The following is an 18,860-nucleotide window of genomic DNA, read 5'->3' as shown; positions in this document are numbered from 1 at the left end:
CAATAGAACTAGAGAAAAGGTAAACATTTTTTATAAGTTTACTTGAAGGACCAAAATTGTGGTTTTACAATGAAGATAGCATTAAATTAATCAGAAATACAGTCTAGACATTGTTAATGTGGTAAATTACTATTCTAGCAGGAAACAGTTGATTTTTAATGGAATACCTACATAGGGGTACAGAGGAACATTTCCAGCAATCATCACTCCTGTGTTCTAATGGTACATTGTGTTAGCTAATCGTACTGAAAGGCTAATTGATGATTAGAAAACCCTTGTGCAGTTATGTTAGCACATGGATAAAAGTGTGACTTTTCATGGAAAACATGAAATTGTCTGGGTGACCCCAAACTTTTGAACAGTAGTGTATACTTCTATTTTATTTAGTAACCATTGTGGTGCATTTTGGCCAACATCAATGGGTCAGTGTTCACTTGTGTTTATAAAAGGCTGCCACCTCCCCCTGTTCTTTACTTTGTCCTGCTCTAATCTCCTTTACTCTCCTTTCCTATTAATTCTCTCGTTCTCATTTTCTTACTTCTCCTTTCTTGTCTTGCTCACTTCACCTCACCTCCTCTCTTCTTAGTTTCCCCTTTCTCCTTCTTCCTCTGACCTTACCTTTATCAATCTAATTCTTTTCTCTCTCACAATTGTTCTCTTTCCCTTTCTCCTTCTCTTACCCCTTCCCCATCCTTTGTTTGCCCCCTTGCCCTCCTTTTCCCCTACGATCCTCTAATTTTCTCCACTCTTGTCCTCCTCCTTCTCCTATTTTCTCTTCTCCTTTCTATTCATCCTTTTCCTTCTCCTCTCCTCATCTCTCTGTCTTCTCTTCTCTCTCTCTTTCTTTGTAAATTCATTTAAGGCTAATTGCTTCCAGCAGACTTTTCTCTCAGTCCGTCACGCTGCTCTTCGTCATGTGATGACACTGTGTGGGCTTGTTCTGGGGGGCCTGTGGACTGCTACTTGGCCCAGGAAAGGCCTGACACTGCAAATAGACCAGCCCAACAACTAAAACCTGTAGTTTGGAGCCTGTGTGACCACGCCTGCTACTACAGCCATGAGATTTTCTGCCTTGTAGAGAGAAACCCTCCTACTGTTTGCTGTTTTCGACACCGTGACAGAATTCATAAATGGCTGAAGAGATTTTAATTCCATCATCAGGGCTAACCTCATCGGTAAGTTCAGACTTATGTTAATAATCAGGTCAGATGCAGAGCCAGGACCATTAGGTGACTGATCCGCTATTGTTTTAGCTACACTAAGGGCATTTACTAACAACTCATAGCAACATACTTGGGTTAAAACAGATCAGTGGCTAGTCCACATAAGATCATTTGAGATTTTTAAAGACAGTGAAGGAAACCTTTGAAATCATAATTGATTTAAATTTTAGATTAAATTTTTTATTTGATTTTACTCATTTTAAAGAGGCACTTTTATACAACTCAAACAATATATGAGGTGACATTTCTAAATCATTTTTCTTGTGTGAACTTGCTATTTTTTAGTATCGCAATTACCTACCAAGGTAAAAAAAAAAAAAAAACATAGAAAAAAATACATACAGAATGTATCAAAACGTAAAGTCTGCATGTAAATTATATGAGATCATTAAATTTATAAAATTTGCAATTCGATTTCTGTTTGGAAAAGCAGGATAGCAAATGGAGAACAGACAAACAATACAGAAGAGAGCAATGAACGTTTTGGAGACTGGTGAGGCCAGAAACTACACATCAGAGACGAGTAGCTCCAGATCCAGAGACACCTGCAGAGAGAATAAAACACAAACTATGTGAGAGAGAAGACGCAAAGTTAATGACATACAATGGTGGCCTAAAGAAATATGGATAGAGAAAGAGGAGAGGTGCTCAGTGCATCCTAGGAAGCCATTTTAACCTATAGCAGTGTAACTAAGAGGTGGTTTAGGTAATTCTGAGCAGCCCTAACTATAAGCTTTATCAAAGATGAAATCTTTAAGCCTAATATCAAAAGTAAAGAGGGTGTCTGCCTCTTAAACTCAAATTGGGAGATGATTCCACAACAGAGGAGGCTCATAACTGAAGACCCTGCCTTCCAATCTGCTATTGGAAAACTAGAATTTAAAAGTAAACCTGTAGTCTGAGAGTGAAGGGCTCTGTTATGGTTCATTAAAGTCTGTGAGATATAATATAGCTTGGTCATTCAGATCTTTGTATGCAAGGAGAAGGACTTTACATTCTATTCTGTATTTTACAGGGAGTCAGTGAAGAGAAGCTAATGTGGGAGAAATCTGATCTCTCTTACTGGTTCCTGTCAGAACTCTGGCTACAGCATTTTGTGTCAGATGGAGGTTTTTCCTGATAATAATTAATTACATTAGAGATTTGTTTAATCTGGCATTGTAGATAAATATAACTGGGTGTCATCTGCATAACATTGGTAAATTTATGCAGTGTTCCCTAATAATACCACATAAGAGAGAAATGTACAAGGTGAATAGTATCGGTTCTAGCACAACCCTGTAGAATATGATTTATACCAACTGAGTGTGGCTCTTTTGTCATCAGCTATGTCAAATACAGAACTGAGATCCAGCAGGACCAGTGTAGAGACAAGTTCACTGTCTGAGGCTCTTAGAAGATCATTGGTGACTTTCACCAATGATGTTTCTGTGCTATAGGGGATTCTAAATCCTTCAAGTAAAAAAATAAAAATAAAAATTGTTTGCATATGCTCACATAGTTGGCTTGCAACAGCTTTTTCAGGAATTTTAGAAATAAGGGGAAGTTGCATATAGCACCATAAGTGGCTAAAATACCTGAATCAAGAGTAATTTTTGGTGTATTGGTTTGACTACAGCAACCTTAAATGTAGCCTGTTAATAAAGAGTGCAAATAGTGTAACTTGAAGGAAAAGCATCATCAGTCTAGCTGAGATGGAATCTAACAGACATGTTGCTGGTTTGGTTGAAGTGACTATCAGTAATAACTCAGGGAGATCTACAGCAGAGAAACTGTCAAAATATAAAACTGGTCCAATGGACACATCCAGAGCCACTGTACCTAATGAGATAGATGGTTTTTCCTCTGATAGTCACAATTTTACCTGTAAAAAAAGGTTCTAAAGGAACACAGGGCTCCACAGAGTTGTGACTTCTCAGCGTGGCTGCAGTGCTGAAAAGAAACCTGGGCTTGTTCTTGTTTTCCTCTGTTAGAGATGAGAAATAACCTGTTTTTGTCCCACAAATCGCTTTCCAGGCAAAGGGAAATTATTCTGAACTTGTGGAAAGCCACTGTCTGTCTAGTCTTCATGAAGTTTGCTTTAAGATTCACATTTGTGAATCATAAACTGGAGCTACTTTTGTTTTTTGATTCATTGTCGTATTTTTCAGAGGGGCAACAGTCGTGTGCAGTGAGGCTCCAGTCCTATGAACACAATTATCCACCCGTGTGGGACAAATGTTAGGCTAGCTGCTCTCCATTGGATGTGTCAACAAAGCATGTGGATTTGAAGTTCTTGCTTTGATCACGCTGGTCTAGATGTTTCCTTCTGGCCTTGGTCAGCCCTAACTTTTCTTCTAGGGACACTTTGAGATTAACAGTTTTGCTTTTTATTAAAATATATTGAAAATTATTTGGTGGATTTCCTTAATTTTGGTACATGCATTAATGTCACTGGCACTGGTGCATTAAGGACACTCCTTCAACCATTTACACTGAATTTGGACACAAAATATTATAAAAAGGTGCAACAAAATCAGACTTTCGTTAGCGGACATTGTTTGTCTTCTTTAATGACAGTTGCAATATGAGAGTTTTTAAAAGAAATGTGCAAAATTTGAAGCGTCGCCGAGAAAAGCATCCTATATTGGAACCCTGCGTTCCGTAGCTGCGATTTCAACGTGAAGTATGTGGCTCTTCTCCTGGAAACTCCAGCATTGTAATCGTGGAAAATGTGTATTTTGGAGCCACGGAAGGACAGGGACCCGGCCTCTCTTGCCAGCTTCATGATGCACTCCTTGGTCTGGTGGTGATGTATCCGAACAATGAATTGACACGGAGTCTCATCTTGTTTCGTCCTTGAAGTGGTGATTCTGTGGGCTCGATCCACTGTTAGAGGTGTCTGAAATGCATCGGCACTAACCGGTTCTTTTAGGAGTGTTTCCATGAAGGAGCTGGGTTGCTGACCCTCAGCTTTTTCAGGTAAGCCAATTATACGAATGTTGTTGTGCCATGATCTGTTTTCAAGGTCGTCTTTTTTCTGTTTGAGGATATCATTTTCTTTGGCCAGCACTAAACAGGTGGATTCTAAAGCGGTCAGTCTGGTCTTCATATCGTTAAGTGATACTTCCAGAGTTGAGCTGACAGGTTTTCAATTATGCAGTCCTCCATTGACCTAAGAAGTTTTCCATGTCTGCTAGCGTTAGTGGCATGTTGTTAGCTGCGGCTTTAGCCTTTTGGCTGGCTGGCACGCTCTCCCGTTGTTCCTCTTTGTTAGACTGCTCCTCTGGGTGTTGAGTTTGTTTTCTAGTAGGCTTCCCCATATTGCTGGTTGTGTTTAAAGTTTGTGCAGTAGAAAAAGTAAATAACTGAGCATGTAAGGTACAGTTTAAAGTGAGATTTCAACAGAGCTCTCCCGGTTGCTGCCTATTCTGCCATTAGTCCACCCGGAAGTCCAATATAGGATGCTTTTCCCAGCGACGCTTCAAATCTTCGACAAGCATGGAGATAAACGGCCTTTCTCTTCACCCGAAGAAGCTTCCTCCTTTCTTCGGGACAGGTTAACGGCTTTGCCAATGTGAGCTGCTTCTTTAGTTTCTGTCGGTATGAAAACCACTGGGATCGCAGTGAGTAAGCTGGTAAATGAACTAAAGTCAATTTTTATGAGAATCTGTCCATTTTCAATTTATTCAAATTACCTTCGGAACTTTTACAGACTTATTCAGCTATAAGGTAACTTGACAGGATATCTGTACATTGCATTGAACGGCGGACACTTGCTCTGCATGGATTCTAAAATAATTTAATTGTAATCTGTGTGACAGTTTAACTTACTTGACCACAAAACGGTGCTTCATCATACAGGTGGATGCGCGGTCGTGTACATAATCACTGTGCATACAGTGACGAGAGTTTAGTCTGTTTTATTTAAATTGCTACTGTCTTTTTTTCCCCTTTCTTTCAATAATGAAAATACTTTTGTTTGTATATGGTAGTTTCTGATAGGTGAACTGTGTTAATAAACATGCGGTTGCATAGAGTTTAATACTGAGCACAGTATGGTTTCATTTATCCTTGTTAAAACAGAGTTTAAGAGTAAGTTACGGGCTATATGATGACAGAAGAGTAGTGTTCAGGGCCCTCATCTTCACCCAGATGCACTTATGTTTTTTGTTTGTTTGTTTGTGTGTTTGTTTTGTTTTTTATTTTGTTTATTCATTTTGCTCATTTTTTACCTCTCCCGCCCCATCTTTGTGTTTCCATCCTGCTTATGCTTCAATACCATCCATCTTACAAGACATGACAACAACCAATAACTCTAATTCAAGTCAACCTGTCCATTTTGTCTCTCTAAATGTTAAAGGGATGACTAGCAGGGTGAAAAGGCAGAAAATCATGTCCTATCTACAGGACCTGCACACAGATGTAGCTTTTCTGCAGGAAACACACCTGACAAATAGTCATGTTAACTATCTTAGGAAAGGCTGGGTAGGTCAGGTGTACCACTCACAGTTTAATGTTACTGCTAGAGGTACTGCAATCCTAATACATAAGGATATTCCCTCAGGCAAAGGAGGTGATAACTGATTTAAGTGGAAGATTTGTAATAGTCTCGGGTGTGGTGTTTTCCAGCCTTGTTACATTGGTCAATGTGTATGCCCCAAACTTTGATGACTACTCCTTTTTCAGCAAACTATTCTCCACTATACCTAGTGATAACAATTACAGCCTGATAATAGGGGGAGATTTCAACTGTGTGCTTAATGGCACATTAGACAGATCATCAAATAAAGCCTACTCCCTCACAAGATCTGCCAATCACCATTTTGGGTGATGAACAATTTCACCACCCAAAATGGTGTCTCAGATATCTGGAAATTTAAATTTGGCAACGAGAAAGCATTCTCTTTTTTCTCTAATGTCCACCACACATACACTCACATTGATTACTTCCTTCTGGACAATAGACTACTTTTTAATGTTAGCGCCTCCTCATACCAAAGCATTACAATATCAGACCATGGTGCTGTTTCATTTCATATAGATTTACCTAAATGCATTAGGCCATCTCGCAACTGGAGGCTAAACCCTTTCTCCTAGCTGATGAACAATTTGTGTCTCATGTTTCCACTCAAATCCATTTCTTCCTTGACACCAACACCTCTACAGAAATCTCTCACTCCACCCTATGGGAGACGCTTAAAGCCTATATTCGGTAGCAAATAATTGAATACTCCTCCAGAGCAAAAAAACTGAGAGACTCCAAACTTAATATTTCTGAACTTATTGCCAACATTGATAGCCAATACTCAGTGTCACCCTCCCCAATGCTATTTAAAGAGAGATTACGTTTACAGACAGACTATGACTTACTAACAACAGATTGGGCCGTATATTTACTCACAAAAGCTCAGTTTAACTTTTATGATTCAGGTGACAAGGCCGGCAAGCTATTAGCCCAGCAATCTTGTCAAGCCCTGTCCTCTCACCTCATTCCTAAAATATATAATCAAACAGGGGAAACACTCACAGATCATACAGAAATAAACAATGCTTTTAAGCAGTATTATAGTAAATTATACACCTCCGAATGTGACAGCGACCCATCACAGCTTAGACTCTTTCTGGATAAACTTAATCTCCCATCAGTTCCAGTGGAACACAATTCTATGCTAGGAGGTGAAATCTCCAAGGTAGAGATTCTGGAAGCCATTAAATCCTTGAAGCGTGGCAAAACTCCAGGACCAGATGGTTACACTTCTTAATTTTACAAAAAATTTGTCCATCAGTTAAGCCCTCTACTTCAAGCCATGTATAATGAGTCATTATCAGTGTGAAGTCTCCCCCCAACCCTTCAGAAATCAGTTATAACACTCCTACCAAAAAGTGGTAAGGATCTGCTTCATTGCACCTCCTTTCGACCTATCTCTTTGCTAAATGTCGACTGCAAAATTCTATCAAAGGTGTTAGCAATGAGACTGGAAAAGGTTGTTTCACAGATAATTTCACCAGAACAAACAGGCTTCATTTCAAAAAGATGCCCAAGTTCGAACCTTCAACGGCTTTTTAATATTATTCATTCCCCTCCATCTGACTCTCCTGAAACGGTAATATTGCTTGATGCTGAGAAAGCATTTGATTGAGTTGAGTGGCAATATCTATTTTCATCAATCAGAAAATTTAAATTTGAGCGATCCTTTATCTCTTGGGTAAAACTGCTGTATTCTCAATCCCTGGCTGCAATAATAACAAATGGACAACAATCTGATTACTTCCCTCTTGATAGAGGTACCCGCCAGGGCTGTAGCCTTTCTCCCGACCTTTTTGCTATCACCACTAAACCTCTGGCTGCCGCCCTTAGACAAGCCAAGGACTTTGCTGGTATTGAGCGTGGGGGCCTTATTCATAAAATATCCCTATATGTGGATGGCATCCTTTTATATGTCGCAAAGCCTCTGTCATCTATACCTGTCATACTTACTACCTTAAACCAATTTGGGAAAATCTCAGGCTATACGATCAAGTTTGACAAGAGCAAAATGTTCCCTATAAATCAGGCAGCCACTCAAATATTACCATCACATTCTCCATTTAGAACCGTCAGTAAGGGCTTTAAATATCTTGGAGTTGAGGTCACATCTACATTTTCATCACTTTTTGTGAAGAACTTTGGTGTTTTAGTTCAATAAATGTAAAAAAGACATGGAAAGATGGAGAAATCTTCCGCTGTCCATCACTGGATGAATTAAGCTGATCAAAATGATTGTGCTGCCAAAATTTCTTTACCTGTTCCAAAACCTTCCAATTTTGATCAAAAAAATTTTTTTTTAAATCTCTCGACAAAAGCATACTTGTTGAAACTGGTGCTAGGTGATGGTTCAGGTGGGTTGGTGTCGCCTTGGTGTGTTGGTAAGAACACCCCTGGAGTCGAACTGCAGTTTGGATGCTTTAATAATAAACGTTGGCAACACAGTACAATACAGGAGCCTTGGGGCCTGACAACGGTATCTAAACGTGTTTGTGTGTGTGTGGTTCTAAAAGCAGAAACGGAAATCTCTATCAGCCTTCATCCATCACTACATAACCACACTGCGATTAACAGGTAACACACTTATAAATTTACAGTACCATGCTGCTTCAAACACAAAATAAATGCAATAACGCGCGAACAACCATTTAGCAGATGTAACGTAAATACACATTAACGGTGTGTCTTAAAGTCTGCCAAATAAAGTCAAACTAAGGCGTAACCCTTTAGGCGCCACAGTTTTTTCAATAACATATTCAGTTTTGATATCACTTTTTCAAAAGGTTGTAACTTGAAAATGATTAGAAATAAAGGCAAACTATAAATGAGTAAAATCATCAGTATGATCCAAAGTTTGTGATGGGAGTAAATTCACTCATCTAATTTGCATATTATGACATCACCAGGCGGCGGACATATGGATTACATACCTTCTACAGATGTTTATCGATCAAGATGGCATTGCTTGGCTCAGAATTTGTCAGATTCCTGTCTCCACGATACCCAACAGGCTCATCTAAATGTCTGATCCACTTGTAATACTGTTCCTCATCTCTCAAGCAAACCCAGCCATCATGATCGTCATTTACGGCAGGGCCGTGAACGCCACTGCGGCCTCCGCCGCTATTATCAGTGCATTTTCTCCCGCGTCTGCCGCTATTTCCGCGGTTTTTTGCATTCCCGCTACCCACCTCACTATTAGCGGGGTTTTGACCACCCCAGCTACACCCACCACGTCCCCTCCTGCCACAACGGACACGGTGAAGCAAAGTATCGGCTCCAGTATGTGCTGCTTGTGGACTGTCATGGTGCACGGACTCACTGCCGTTACTCACAGACGCAGCGTCACTTTCTGTCTCACTGGACGACTGAACATCTTCATCAGAGGGTGAACATTCCTCTTCAGAATCTGAGTCAGCCATTACTTGACAAAGTACTTTGTCAACAGTGAACAAACCTCTCAGAATGGTGAGTTTTCTCGCGCTGTCATGCGCTCTGCTGCGACCGGGAGGCGGTTTTCTAACTCTATAAACTCCAAAACTTTGAATGAAAACACGCCCACAAATGATGCTCAGATTGAAGTTCCAGATGTCCGCCATCTCCTGGTGTAAAGTAATAACTACATGAGGCACCATATTTGCAGCTATACCTTGTTATGTTCAGCAATGTTGCTTGTCGCAGTATTGCGACTTTGGCGCTTAAAGGGTTAAGTCCAATGCTTAAATGATAATAAACGCAAGAAATAACAACACATATAACACAAATCTGGCAGGGAAAGCTACTTACAGGTCGTCAATAACGCACATACGTCACTCCAATGCACACCTGACTCTGCCGCTACGTCGCCTCCGCTGCAGTCAATGTGCTGCACACCCTCATATGTGCCTCCGCTCCGCTGCTGTGCATCACCTGCGCATGTGATGCGTACGGGATCCAGCCCGTAACGTGCATGCACAGGACCATGCGTAGTTCTTATTGGTCTTTCCAACACAGCCACCCTCACATTTGAAGTCAAATGTGATCCCTGGAAAGACCAAATGGTTAGTCAACAGTCAATGTGCATCAGTTTCATCATCAGGAATCTCAGGTAACCTGATGAGGCGAACAATGGGTCTGGTGAATACTTTGTCCTTGATCTGGACCTCTGCTGACCTAACATGTCCATCAGGCCCTGGAAACACTTTCACTACCTTACCGATCTGCCAGAGGGACCGGGGTAGTTGAGGCTCCACCATCACGACCACTGAACCAACTGTGATGTCAGGAGCAGGGGTGTGCCACTTTCCTCGTATTTGCAGACCAGGTAAGTAATTTTTTACAAAGGCAGTCCAAAACCTGTCTGCGAGCACTTGAGAGTGTCTCCATCTTCGGCATCCAAGGAGCTCTGATTGTGGGTAGACTACCTGGGGTAATGAATTGTCAAGCCACCCCATCAGCAGGGAATTTGGGGTGACTGGATTACAATTGGCTACATTAGCTGAAATGTAACCCAAGGGTTTGGAATTGAGTATGAACTCAATCTCAGTGAGTACAGTCCTGAGCACCTCTTCACTCACTGTCTGTGAGCCAACAGTCGTGTACAGGGCAGCTTTCACTGAGCAAAATTCTCATTCCCACGCACCACCAAAGTGTGGCGCTGCAGGTGGATTAAAGTGAAATGAGATCTGCTGGGCAGCAAGCTGTTGCTGGACATGAGGGCTAAGGTTTGAAAAGGCTTCCTTTAACTCTTTGTCGCCCCTCGGAAGTTGGTTCCTTGATCCGAGTACAACTCAGCCAGTTTGCCACCCCGAGCAATAAACCTCTGGAGTGCCATCAGGAAGGCATCAAGGTCAAGTGAAGATAACACTTCTAAGTGCACAGCTCTTGTTATTAGACATTTGAAAAGAAGGCCCCACCTCTTCTCTGTCCTTCGGCCTATCTTCACCAGGAGTGGTCCGAAGAAGTCCATTCCACAAGAGTAGAATGCTGGTTTAAACAGCCTAAGTAGAGGTGGTGGCAAATCAGCCATCCTTTGGACAGCGGGTTTTGATCTCCATCGGCAACACTGAATGCATCGACACTGGTGGCGCTTCACTGCCTCGCGACCTCTGAGGATCCACACAGTGCACCTCACTTCAGCGAATACCCGCTCAGGTCCTAGGTGGCAAAGCTTAGCATCATACTCCTGAATGAGCAATTTGGTGTAAATGTGCGTTGGGTCAAGTATGATGTGATGTACTGTTTCTAAGTCAAGGTCCTCCACTCTACGAAGCCGTCCTCCCACTCTGATGACTTGATGAATGGCGTCAAACTCAGGTGAAAGACAAAGAAGACGACTCTGGAAAGCCACTGGTTTACCTGCCTGAAGGAGTTCATAGTCTTCTGCGAAACTCTCCTGCTGAAACCTTCTGAAGGCAAGCATCTCAGCAGCCTGATAGGTGCTAGCAGGAGGATACGTACTAGAATGACTAGCCGCCCCATGAAGCTCCCGAGCTAGAGATTCCACCAGCTCTTTCCAGGTCTTGAAAGTTGGCCCATCTGTTCCCTGTGAAATCGAGGGTGTATTCAGTCCACAGAAAGCAGAACGCTTGAACTCAGTGGTATCCTCTGACTCAGTGTAGACATCGGAAGGAAGACTTGGACACTGTTCAGGAGATAACTGCAGGAATGCTGGTCCTTGGCACCATCGGTTAGGTTCCTGGAGCTCCTGCAGGGTCTTTCCTCGAGTGAGGTCATCCGCTGGGTTCTGAGAGGAATCAACATAACGCCAAGCCTTGGAATTAGTAGTTTCTTGTATCTCCGCCACCCTGGTGCCTACGAATACCTTGAAACGGCATGACTCTGAATGCAGCCATGTGAGGACTGTTGTTGAGTCACTCCAGAGGATGAGGTGGCGGTTTTGGAAGGTCAGCTCGTTCTTTAATAGCTTTGCTAGTTGAGCTCCTGTTACTGCTGCACACAGCTCCAATCTGGGCACTGAAACCTGTTTACAAGGGGCAACTCTTGAGCATGCGATGAGGAATGCGATGCAAACTCTTCCTTTGGCATCTTCAGATCACAAGTAGGCGATCGCACCGTAGGCCCTTTCGGAGGCATCACAGAAGATATGTATGTCTCTCTTAGTGTCTGGGTGATCCATGTCAGCAGGGGTGTAACATCTGGGCAACTGTACCTGTGACAAGTACACTAGCTCACTTTCCCAGGTGTGCCAGGCTGCCAGAAGCTCATGAGGAAGATTGAGGTCATCCCAGTCTCTCTGCTTGTCCCACAGCTGCTGAACTAATATCTTGGCCCGTGTAATGTAGGGAAGTATGAACCCAAGTGGGTCATACTGAGTGGCTAACCCGGTAAATATTCCGCATGGTGATGTCTTGGTAGGTGACTGGCCTGTGCTTATAGCTGAAGGTGTCCACATCACACTGCCAACTCAGCCCTAGTGTTGACTTGTGTGCCCCAGACTTGTCGTGCGCTAGCCATAACTCCAATTTATCCGACCTGGCATTGGGAGGTAAATGGGTTATGACCTCAGGCATGTTACTGGCCCACTGGTGGATTTCAAACCCTCCAGAGGCAAGGAGGCTTCTGAGGTTGTTGATCTCTTATGTAGCTTCTTGGGGAGATGGCAGGCTCTGCAGACAATTATCAACATAGAAGCACCTCTCTATGGAAAACCGCTCTTCACTGTCAGCGCTGGTGTGGTCAAAGACATGCCGCTGCAGCACATACGTAGCACAGCAAGGGCTGCATGTGGTCCCGAATGGCAGGACTTGCCACTCATAGACTGGAGGTGTCTCTTCCCTCTGTGTGTTACGCCAAAGAAAGTGCAGAAGGGGCTTGTCTTCAGGCAGTAGAAGCACCTGGTGAAACATGCTTTTAATGTCCCCACTATTGCCACGCGGTGCTCTCTGAACCACAGGAGGACTCCTAGCAGTGATGGACTAAGTGTTGGACCAGGTAACAGAGACTCATTCAGGCTGAAGCCTTTGTACTGGAAGGAGCAATCGAATACAATCCTCTTTTTACCATTATGCTCTACAATATGGTGAGGGATGTACCAGCACTCACCACTAGATGGGGTCACTTGCACAGGTAACCTGGCTACAGTACCAGCCGCTTCTAACTTCTTTATTTCTGTCTGGTAGGCAGCTGAACTCTCTGGATCTTTCAGGAGGCGTTTCTCCAGTCCTCTAAGCCTGGGCATGACTGCATCTATGGGAGCCTGGAGAAAAGGGGAATCCTTCCTCCGGAGCAACAGGGTTGCATACCTGAGAGTGCCATTGACATCAACTCTGATGGTCTTAGACTAACAGATCAATGGCTTGTTGGTCTTCTCTAGAGCGTGTGACCTGCTTCTCACCTTGCAGTGGCAAGACGTCTAGTTGCCAAAGCTTCTCCACATTTCTCCGTAGTTCCAATTCCAATGGACTGAGAGACGTGAACAAACATTGCTGGGGTGATAACTGCATCTCGGTGAGCCTTGCTGGACCCTGAAGTGTCCAACCAAGCATGGTCTTAATAGCTGCAGGGCCTCCTGGGGGTCCCAGATGAACTGGCTCCACAGGAGTTATCAGGTGAGGGTGGTCTGCCCCAATGAGCAACATCGGACTCATTTTGTCGAAGGGTTGTAGAGGAATGTGCTGGAGATGTTTGAACTTTGCCTTAAGAGTAGCCACAGGATACGTGTGATCTGCAAGGCTAAGACGTTTGGCAGTGAATGCATCACTGATGACAAAGGATCTGTTAGGTTGGTTGGTTGGTGAGATTCGGAAAGTGACAGAGGTGCCCTGTAATGTTTGCACATCTTGGCGAATAGTCCGCAGGGCTAGCATCTCTGAATGTCCTTGTAATCCAAGCAGCTGCAGGCAGAAGCATTGTGCATTCTGAGCCATCATCCAGGACCGCATACGTATCGAGGGACTTGTCCTTATGCCGCAGGATCACCCGGACTACTTTCAGGAGAACTCGACTGCACTCTGCTGGTCTGTCTAGGTAGAGGGTCTCTGAAGCAGAACTGACAAGGCAGGATCCTTCCTTTGCAGGCTTGACATTGACATCGTGCAGTATCTGGAGATGTTTACCGTGACACTTACTGCACGGCTTCTTAAGAGTACACTGTGCTGCCTGATGTGTCCTCCCACATCACCAGCAGTGCCGGTTGTATTTAATCCACTGCATGATTTGGTCCTTACTGAAAGACTTAAAGGTGTCGCATTGGCTGAGGAAGTGCTCATCACTTTCACAGTATGAGCAGTAAGCCTGACGTGTTTTCTTGTTACCTGGGTCATCGGATTTAGTGAGGGCTGATTCAGTTGTATGCTTAGCTGGGTCATCCTTCGTGCCATGAAGTACTGTTGCAGGCTGAAAAGATTTGGTTTCACGCTTCTGCTCCCATCTCCACTTACTGTTTGGCTTGGGTTCTCTAAGACTAGCTTGACTTTCGCTGTCCTGGCACCACGCTTCATACTGCAGCCATTCTGAGAAGTCTGTCAGGTTATAACCCGTGCCAGGTCGCCGACACATACATCTGCGGAACTCCGATCTTAGGTCAGAGGGAAGTTTGCTTAAGAGCCGATCGACATGTGACCCACATTGAAGCTCCACTGCACCTTCATGCCCAAGGGTCTGGAGCATCCCCACTAGAGCACGCACTTCTAAGGCAAACATCTGAAAGGCTTGAGAGTCTCCATGATGGATGTCTGGGGCATTCAGTACAGTGGCTATTTTCTTCAGGGCTAACCTTTGAGGCAGACCAAACTTGTCAGTCAATGCTGCCCTGCCATCGTGTCTGAAAAGGGTGTAGGTGAGTTCAGATGGGCATCGGCCACAAGACGAGCCTCCTCTAACTTGAGATGGTCCAACAGAACCTGATAGCAGAATAGCTCTGTAGCATCAGGGGGTAGGAGGTTATCCAAAGCAATCTTGAGGCATGTGAACTCACTAGGATCTCTTCTGCAGAAGTCTGGAATGGTTAGAATGGGACCTCTGTACATTCTCTCTCTGAGAAATGCTAGTGGCTGCTGCGTAGGTGCACTGTGTGCCATAGTATGTGGCTTGTACTGAGGCTGAGGCGTCAATGCATTTACGTTGGCTTGAAGGTAATTGGGTTTGAAGGTCTTGGTGGGTTCCAACCAATCACAGGCTGCTGGGGGATATGCACAGGCATAAAACTGGCTGTCTGAGGGGTGATAATCCCTACCATAATACTGGGCTGGAGGTGAACGGTTGTAATAGGGCTGTTCACCAGGATGTGGGTCGGCTAAGGATGGGTTCCTCTGTGAAGCTAACTTCGCCTGGTCTTTAATGATTTGCAGCTCACTCATCATCCTATCCACAGTGTCCATCAGGGATTGATCTCTCTCTGTTGGCCCTGTGGTGTGGACCACAGATTGGCTGTACGCCACCTCTTGGTGACCATAAGAATGGGGCATGACTGGCTGACGTGCTGGATATGGTTGATGAGTTGGTGTACCAGATCTCTGAGGAGGCAACTGTGGCACTAGGGTTGAAGGAGGCTGCAGGTTAGACTTCGGTGGTGGAGCATGGACGGTGGCTGAGGAAAGATGACCAAATGAAGCGAACCTGTCATAAGTACTCTCAGCAACTTGCTTATACTGTGGCGTCCCGATAGGTCTGTCATGATGTGGTGCTAACATTTCTGTAGCTACAGGAGCCTCCCAGGGTCTGTGGAAGGGTGATGCAGGCCTCTGGTCCAATGTCTAGTATCCTCACCATCTGTGCACTGGCGCTGACTGCATACCGCTTGGGATCTCTGTCAGCAGGTTCCTTAGTCACTTCTTGTTCCTCCGCAATGCTCCATGCATCCAGTGTTACATACTCTGCATTCTGGCTGACAGGGCTGGCTGAGCGGGATGAATGTGGTGTCATCCTCGTAGCTTCATCTGTTGTCATGTGGTGGCTGTCTTCCAGCCCCTGTACGTACTGTGCTGCATAAGGTTCCCGTGGCTGCATTGTTTGGCTTTGGCCCACAAGCTGAACATCATAGTCTCTTAGGTAAGCAGGTGGGTAGGTCTGGTGCTGAAGGTGAGTAGGAACCACTGGAAACACCCCAATAGGTACCAGGTACTGCATACTGAAGGCCTAGGAATCCAAGGAAACACCTCCAATCCGGCTCAAAGGATCTCTGTCAAAACTGGTGCTAGGTGATGGTTCAGGTGGGTTGGTGTCGCCTTGGTGTGTTGGTAAGAACACCTCTGGAGTTGAACTGCAGTTTGGATGCTTTAATAATGAACGTTGGCAACACAGTACAATACAGGAGCCTTGGGGTCTGACAACGGTATCTAAACGTGTTTGTGTGAATGTGGTTCTAAAAGGAGAAACGGAAATCTCTATCAGCCTTCATCAATCACTACATAACCACACTGCAATTAACTGGTAACACACTTATAAATTTACAGTACCATGCTGCTTCAAACACAAAATAAATGCAATAACGCACAAACAACCATTTAGCAGATGTAACATAAATACACATTAACGGTGTGTCTTAAAGTCTGCCAAATAAAGTCAAACTAAGGCTTAAGTCCAATGCTGAAATGATAATAATCAAACGCAAGAAATAACAACACATATAGCACAAATCTGGCAGGGAAAGCTACTTACGGGTCGTCAATAACGCACACACACCACTCCAATGCACACCTGACTCCACCGCTACGTCGCCTCCGCTGCACAGTCAATGCGCTGCACACATTCATTCGTGCCTCCGCTCGGCTGCTGTGCATCACCTGTGCATGTGATGCGCACGGGATCCAGCCCGTAACGTGCATGCACAGGGCAATGCATAGTTCTTATTGGTCTTTCCAACAATACTGTCTTTTATCCTGAACAGAAAGCCACATAGAATCAAAAAGGGTGCCAGGCCAGCAAGATTTTTATGTCTTTACATAAAAATCTTGCTGGCCTGGCCTTACCCAATTTCATGCACTATTACTGGTCATGCAATATAAAATCTATGCTGAACTGGACTGATGAAAACCCAGCCAATAGTCCTGAGGTCTGGGTCCAAATGGAGTATGCCTGCAGCCCAGTCGATATAAAGTCTGTTTTATGCCGACAAACAACTCCTCCTCTCAGCCAGTTTCGCCTTAACCCTATGGTTTATCACTCAGTTAGAATCTGGTCGCAGTTTAGAAGACATTTCAACTTCCAGACTACCTCAGTATTTTCTCCTATTAGAAACAATTATAATTTCCCACCCTCCTTTACAGACGGTACCTTTAAGGCATGGTACTCAAAAGGAGTTAAATCTACGTCAAACCTATTCATTAATGGCAAATTTGGATCATTTACCCACCTCTCACAGTTATTTAATCTACCTACTGCTCACTTCTTCAGGTACTTGCAAATTAGACATTTTGCCCAGAAGAGTAATACATCTCTTCCTAATCTCCCGACAAAAAACACAATTGATCACATTTTGTCATTATCAACACATTGCAAACATCTAATCTCTGTCCTTTTCAACGGATGCCTTTTCAACGAAGTGACATGTAATTATGCAATCCAAAAAGTTTTGATCTTGTTGCGGCAGTAAAAATTAATAAATGACTATTACCAGCTCAACATGTGAAGGCAGTAGGTATACATCAGACATAACATGATGACAACTTGCCTAATATTGTGTTGGTCCCCCTTGTGTGGTCAAAAATGCTCTGACCATTGGGCATGGACGAGAGGACCTCTCAGGGTGTCCAATGGGGTCTGGCACCAGGACGTTGGCAGTGGGCCTCTGGGAATCAAATTTGTTCCACTGCATCCTGTTGATCAGAATGAGTTTAGGAAGTATGGAGGTCAAATCAACATCTTGGGTGATTGTCATGTTCCCCAAGATGTTCCTGATTGTTTGATGTTCTTGCGATGTGGTGGGGTGCACTTTTCTTTAGGGGTAGGCCAGTGACATTTGGGATTGCCATTTGCATGAAGGTGTGTGCTTGTTCTGGGACAGTGTTTATTTTGGTGTCTAAGTCTCATCAACTTGGATGCCAAAATCCAAGATTTTCCAGTAGAACACCACATAGTACCAATAGTAGTACCTTTAATCATGTTAACAAATGAATTAATAATAAAATGAATAAACTCCTTATTTGCATGTCTGTTGGTTGTATTCACAGAATGATGGGAAATGAAACATTTGCAAAATTTGAACATCTTCTTCCACAGAATGTGTCTTATGTCACTGCCAGAACACCATACCCTGGCAACCGCTAACTGGTTAGGAATCCTCTGAAACTCTCCTGACTATCAGCGCAAGGAGTAAAAAGCTTTCAATTGTTGTCATCCTTGTAATCCTGTCCTAGTCGGATGCATGCTTCATTCAGGAAAGTTTTAGACTGAGGTGTGACTGAGTGACTAAGCAGAGAGAAGGCACCATTTCTGACACATTACGGTAGAGTGCAATGGCAAGAGAAAAAAGTACTAGTGTGCATCACTTTCAGCAAGATGGCAAAAAGCAGCTTGTTTGGTTGAAACCTTAGCACTAACAGTACAACTAGTGTAAGGTAAAGACTACCAGTGATTTGTTATATCATTTCCCCACTATTCTGTTGATGAAACCTACATGTAGTATTGTGCACTTCCTAACATATCTCTCATCCTCTGTATGCAGCACCTCACCAGTTCTCTGTTGGCAGTAGCATTCCTTTCCTCCTTTGGGAGCTCAATGCTTTATGGCTACAATCTGGCGGTGGTCAACTCCCCTGCTGTGGTAAGAGATTTAGACACAACTACAACACACACACACACACACACACACAGACTCCTGTTTTTCTTGCATGTCAAGTAATTTTTGGTAATTTAATTAACTGCACTTCTTTGAACTTTTGAACTTAGGCAGACCCTAAAGTTTGACTTTATTTTTTCTGGCATTTTGTGTTGAGAAGCCCTATGTGCTCACTTAATAAGTGCGACTTAATAAAATGGTGCTAAATCAAATAACCATATAATAGACCCAACAGCAAAGTCTTAAGCTGACACCCCTCCCAACCCCCCCAAAAAGGTAAATCCCACCATGCTGTGAAAGAAATACACTCTTGAAAGTCAAGAGTGTAGAATTTTGAATTAAATTTTAAATGGCAAAGGTAACATTATGTGAAATCAGTTTTTAATAACTGTTGTAGTTTATTATATTTCTG

General features: G+C 43.6%; 1 protein-coding gene across 2 annotated transcripts in view; it reads left to right on the top strand.

Moving 5' to 3' along the window:
• Positions 1–18,860, top strand: part of slc2a15a (solute carrier family 2 member 15a) — a 54,546-nt gene that overhangs the window by 10,929 nt on the left and 24,757 nt on the right. The window contains exons 1-2 of one of the 2 annotated variants that reach the window (XM_055018262.1): positions 553–1,175; positions 18,335–18,433. In XM_055018262.1, coding sequence (XP_054874237.1) covers positions 1,131–1,175; positions 18,335–18,433 — 144 coding nt within the window. In that variant the 5' untranslated portion in view covers positions 553–1,130. Of the gene's footprint in view, positions 1–552; positions 1,176–18,334; positions 18,434–18,860 lie in introns of those variants that run through there. The other variant, XM_055018261.1, reaches the window with a different exon arrangement.

This window comes from Amphiprion ocellaris, chromosome 16 (genome assembly GCF_022539595.1).
Source record: "Amphiprion ocellaris isolate individual 3 ecotype Okinawa chromosome 16, ASM2253959v1, whole genome shotgun sequence".
NCBI lineage: Eukaryota > Metazoa > Chordata > Actinopteri > Pomacentridae > Amphiprion > Amphiprion ocellaris.
Note: the sequence above shows the minus strand (reverse complement) of the source record. Positions and strands in the feature narration are given on the sequence as shown.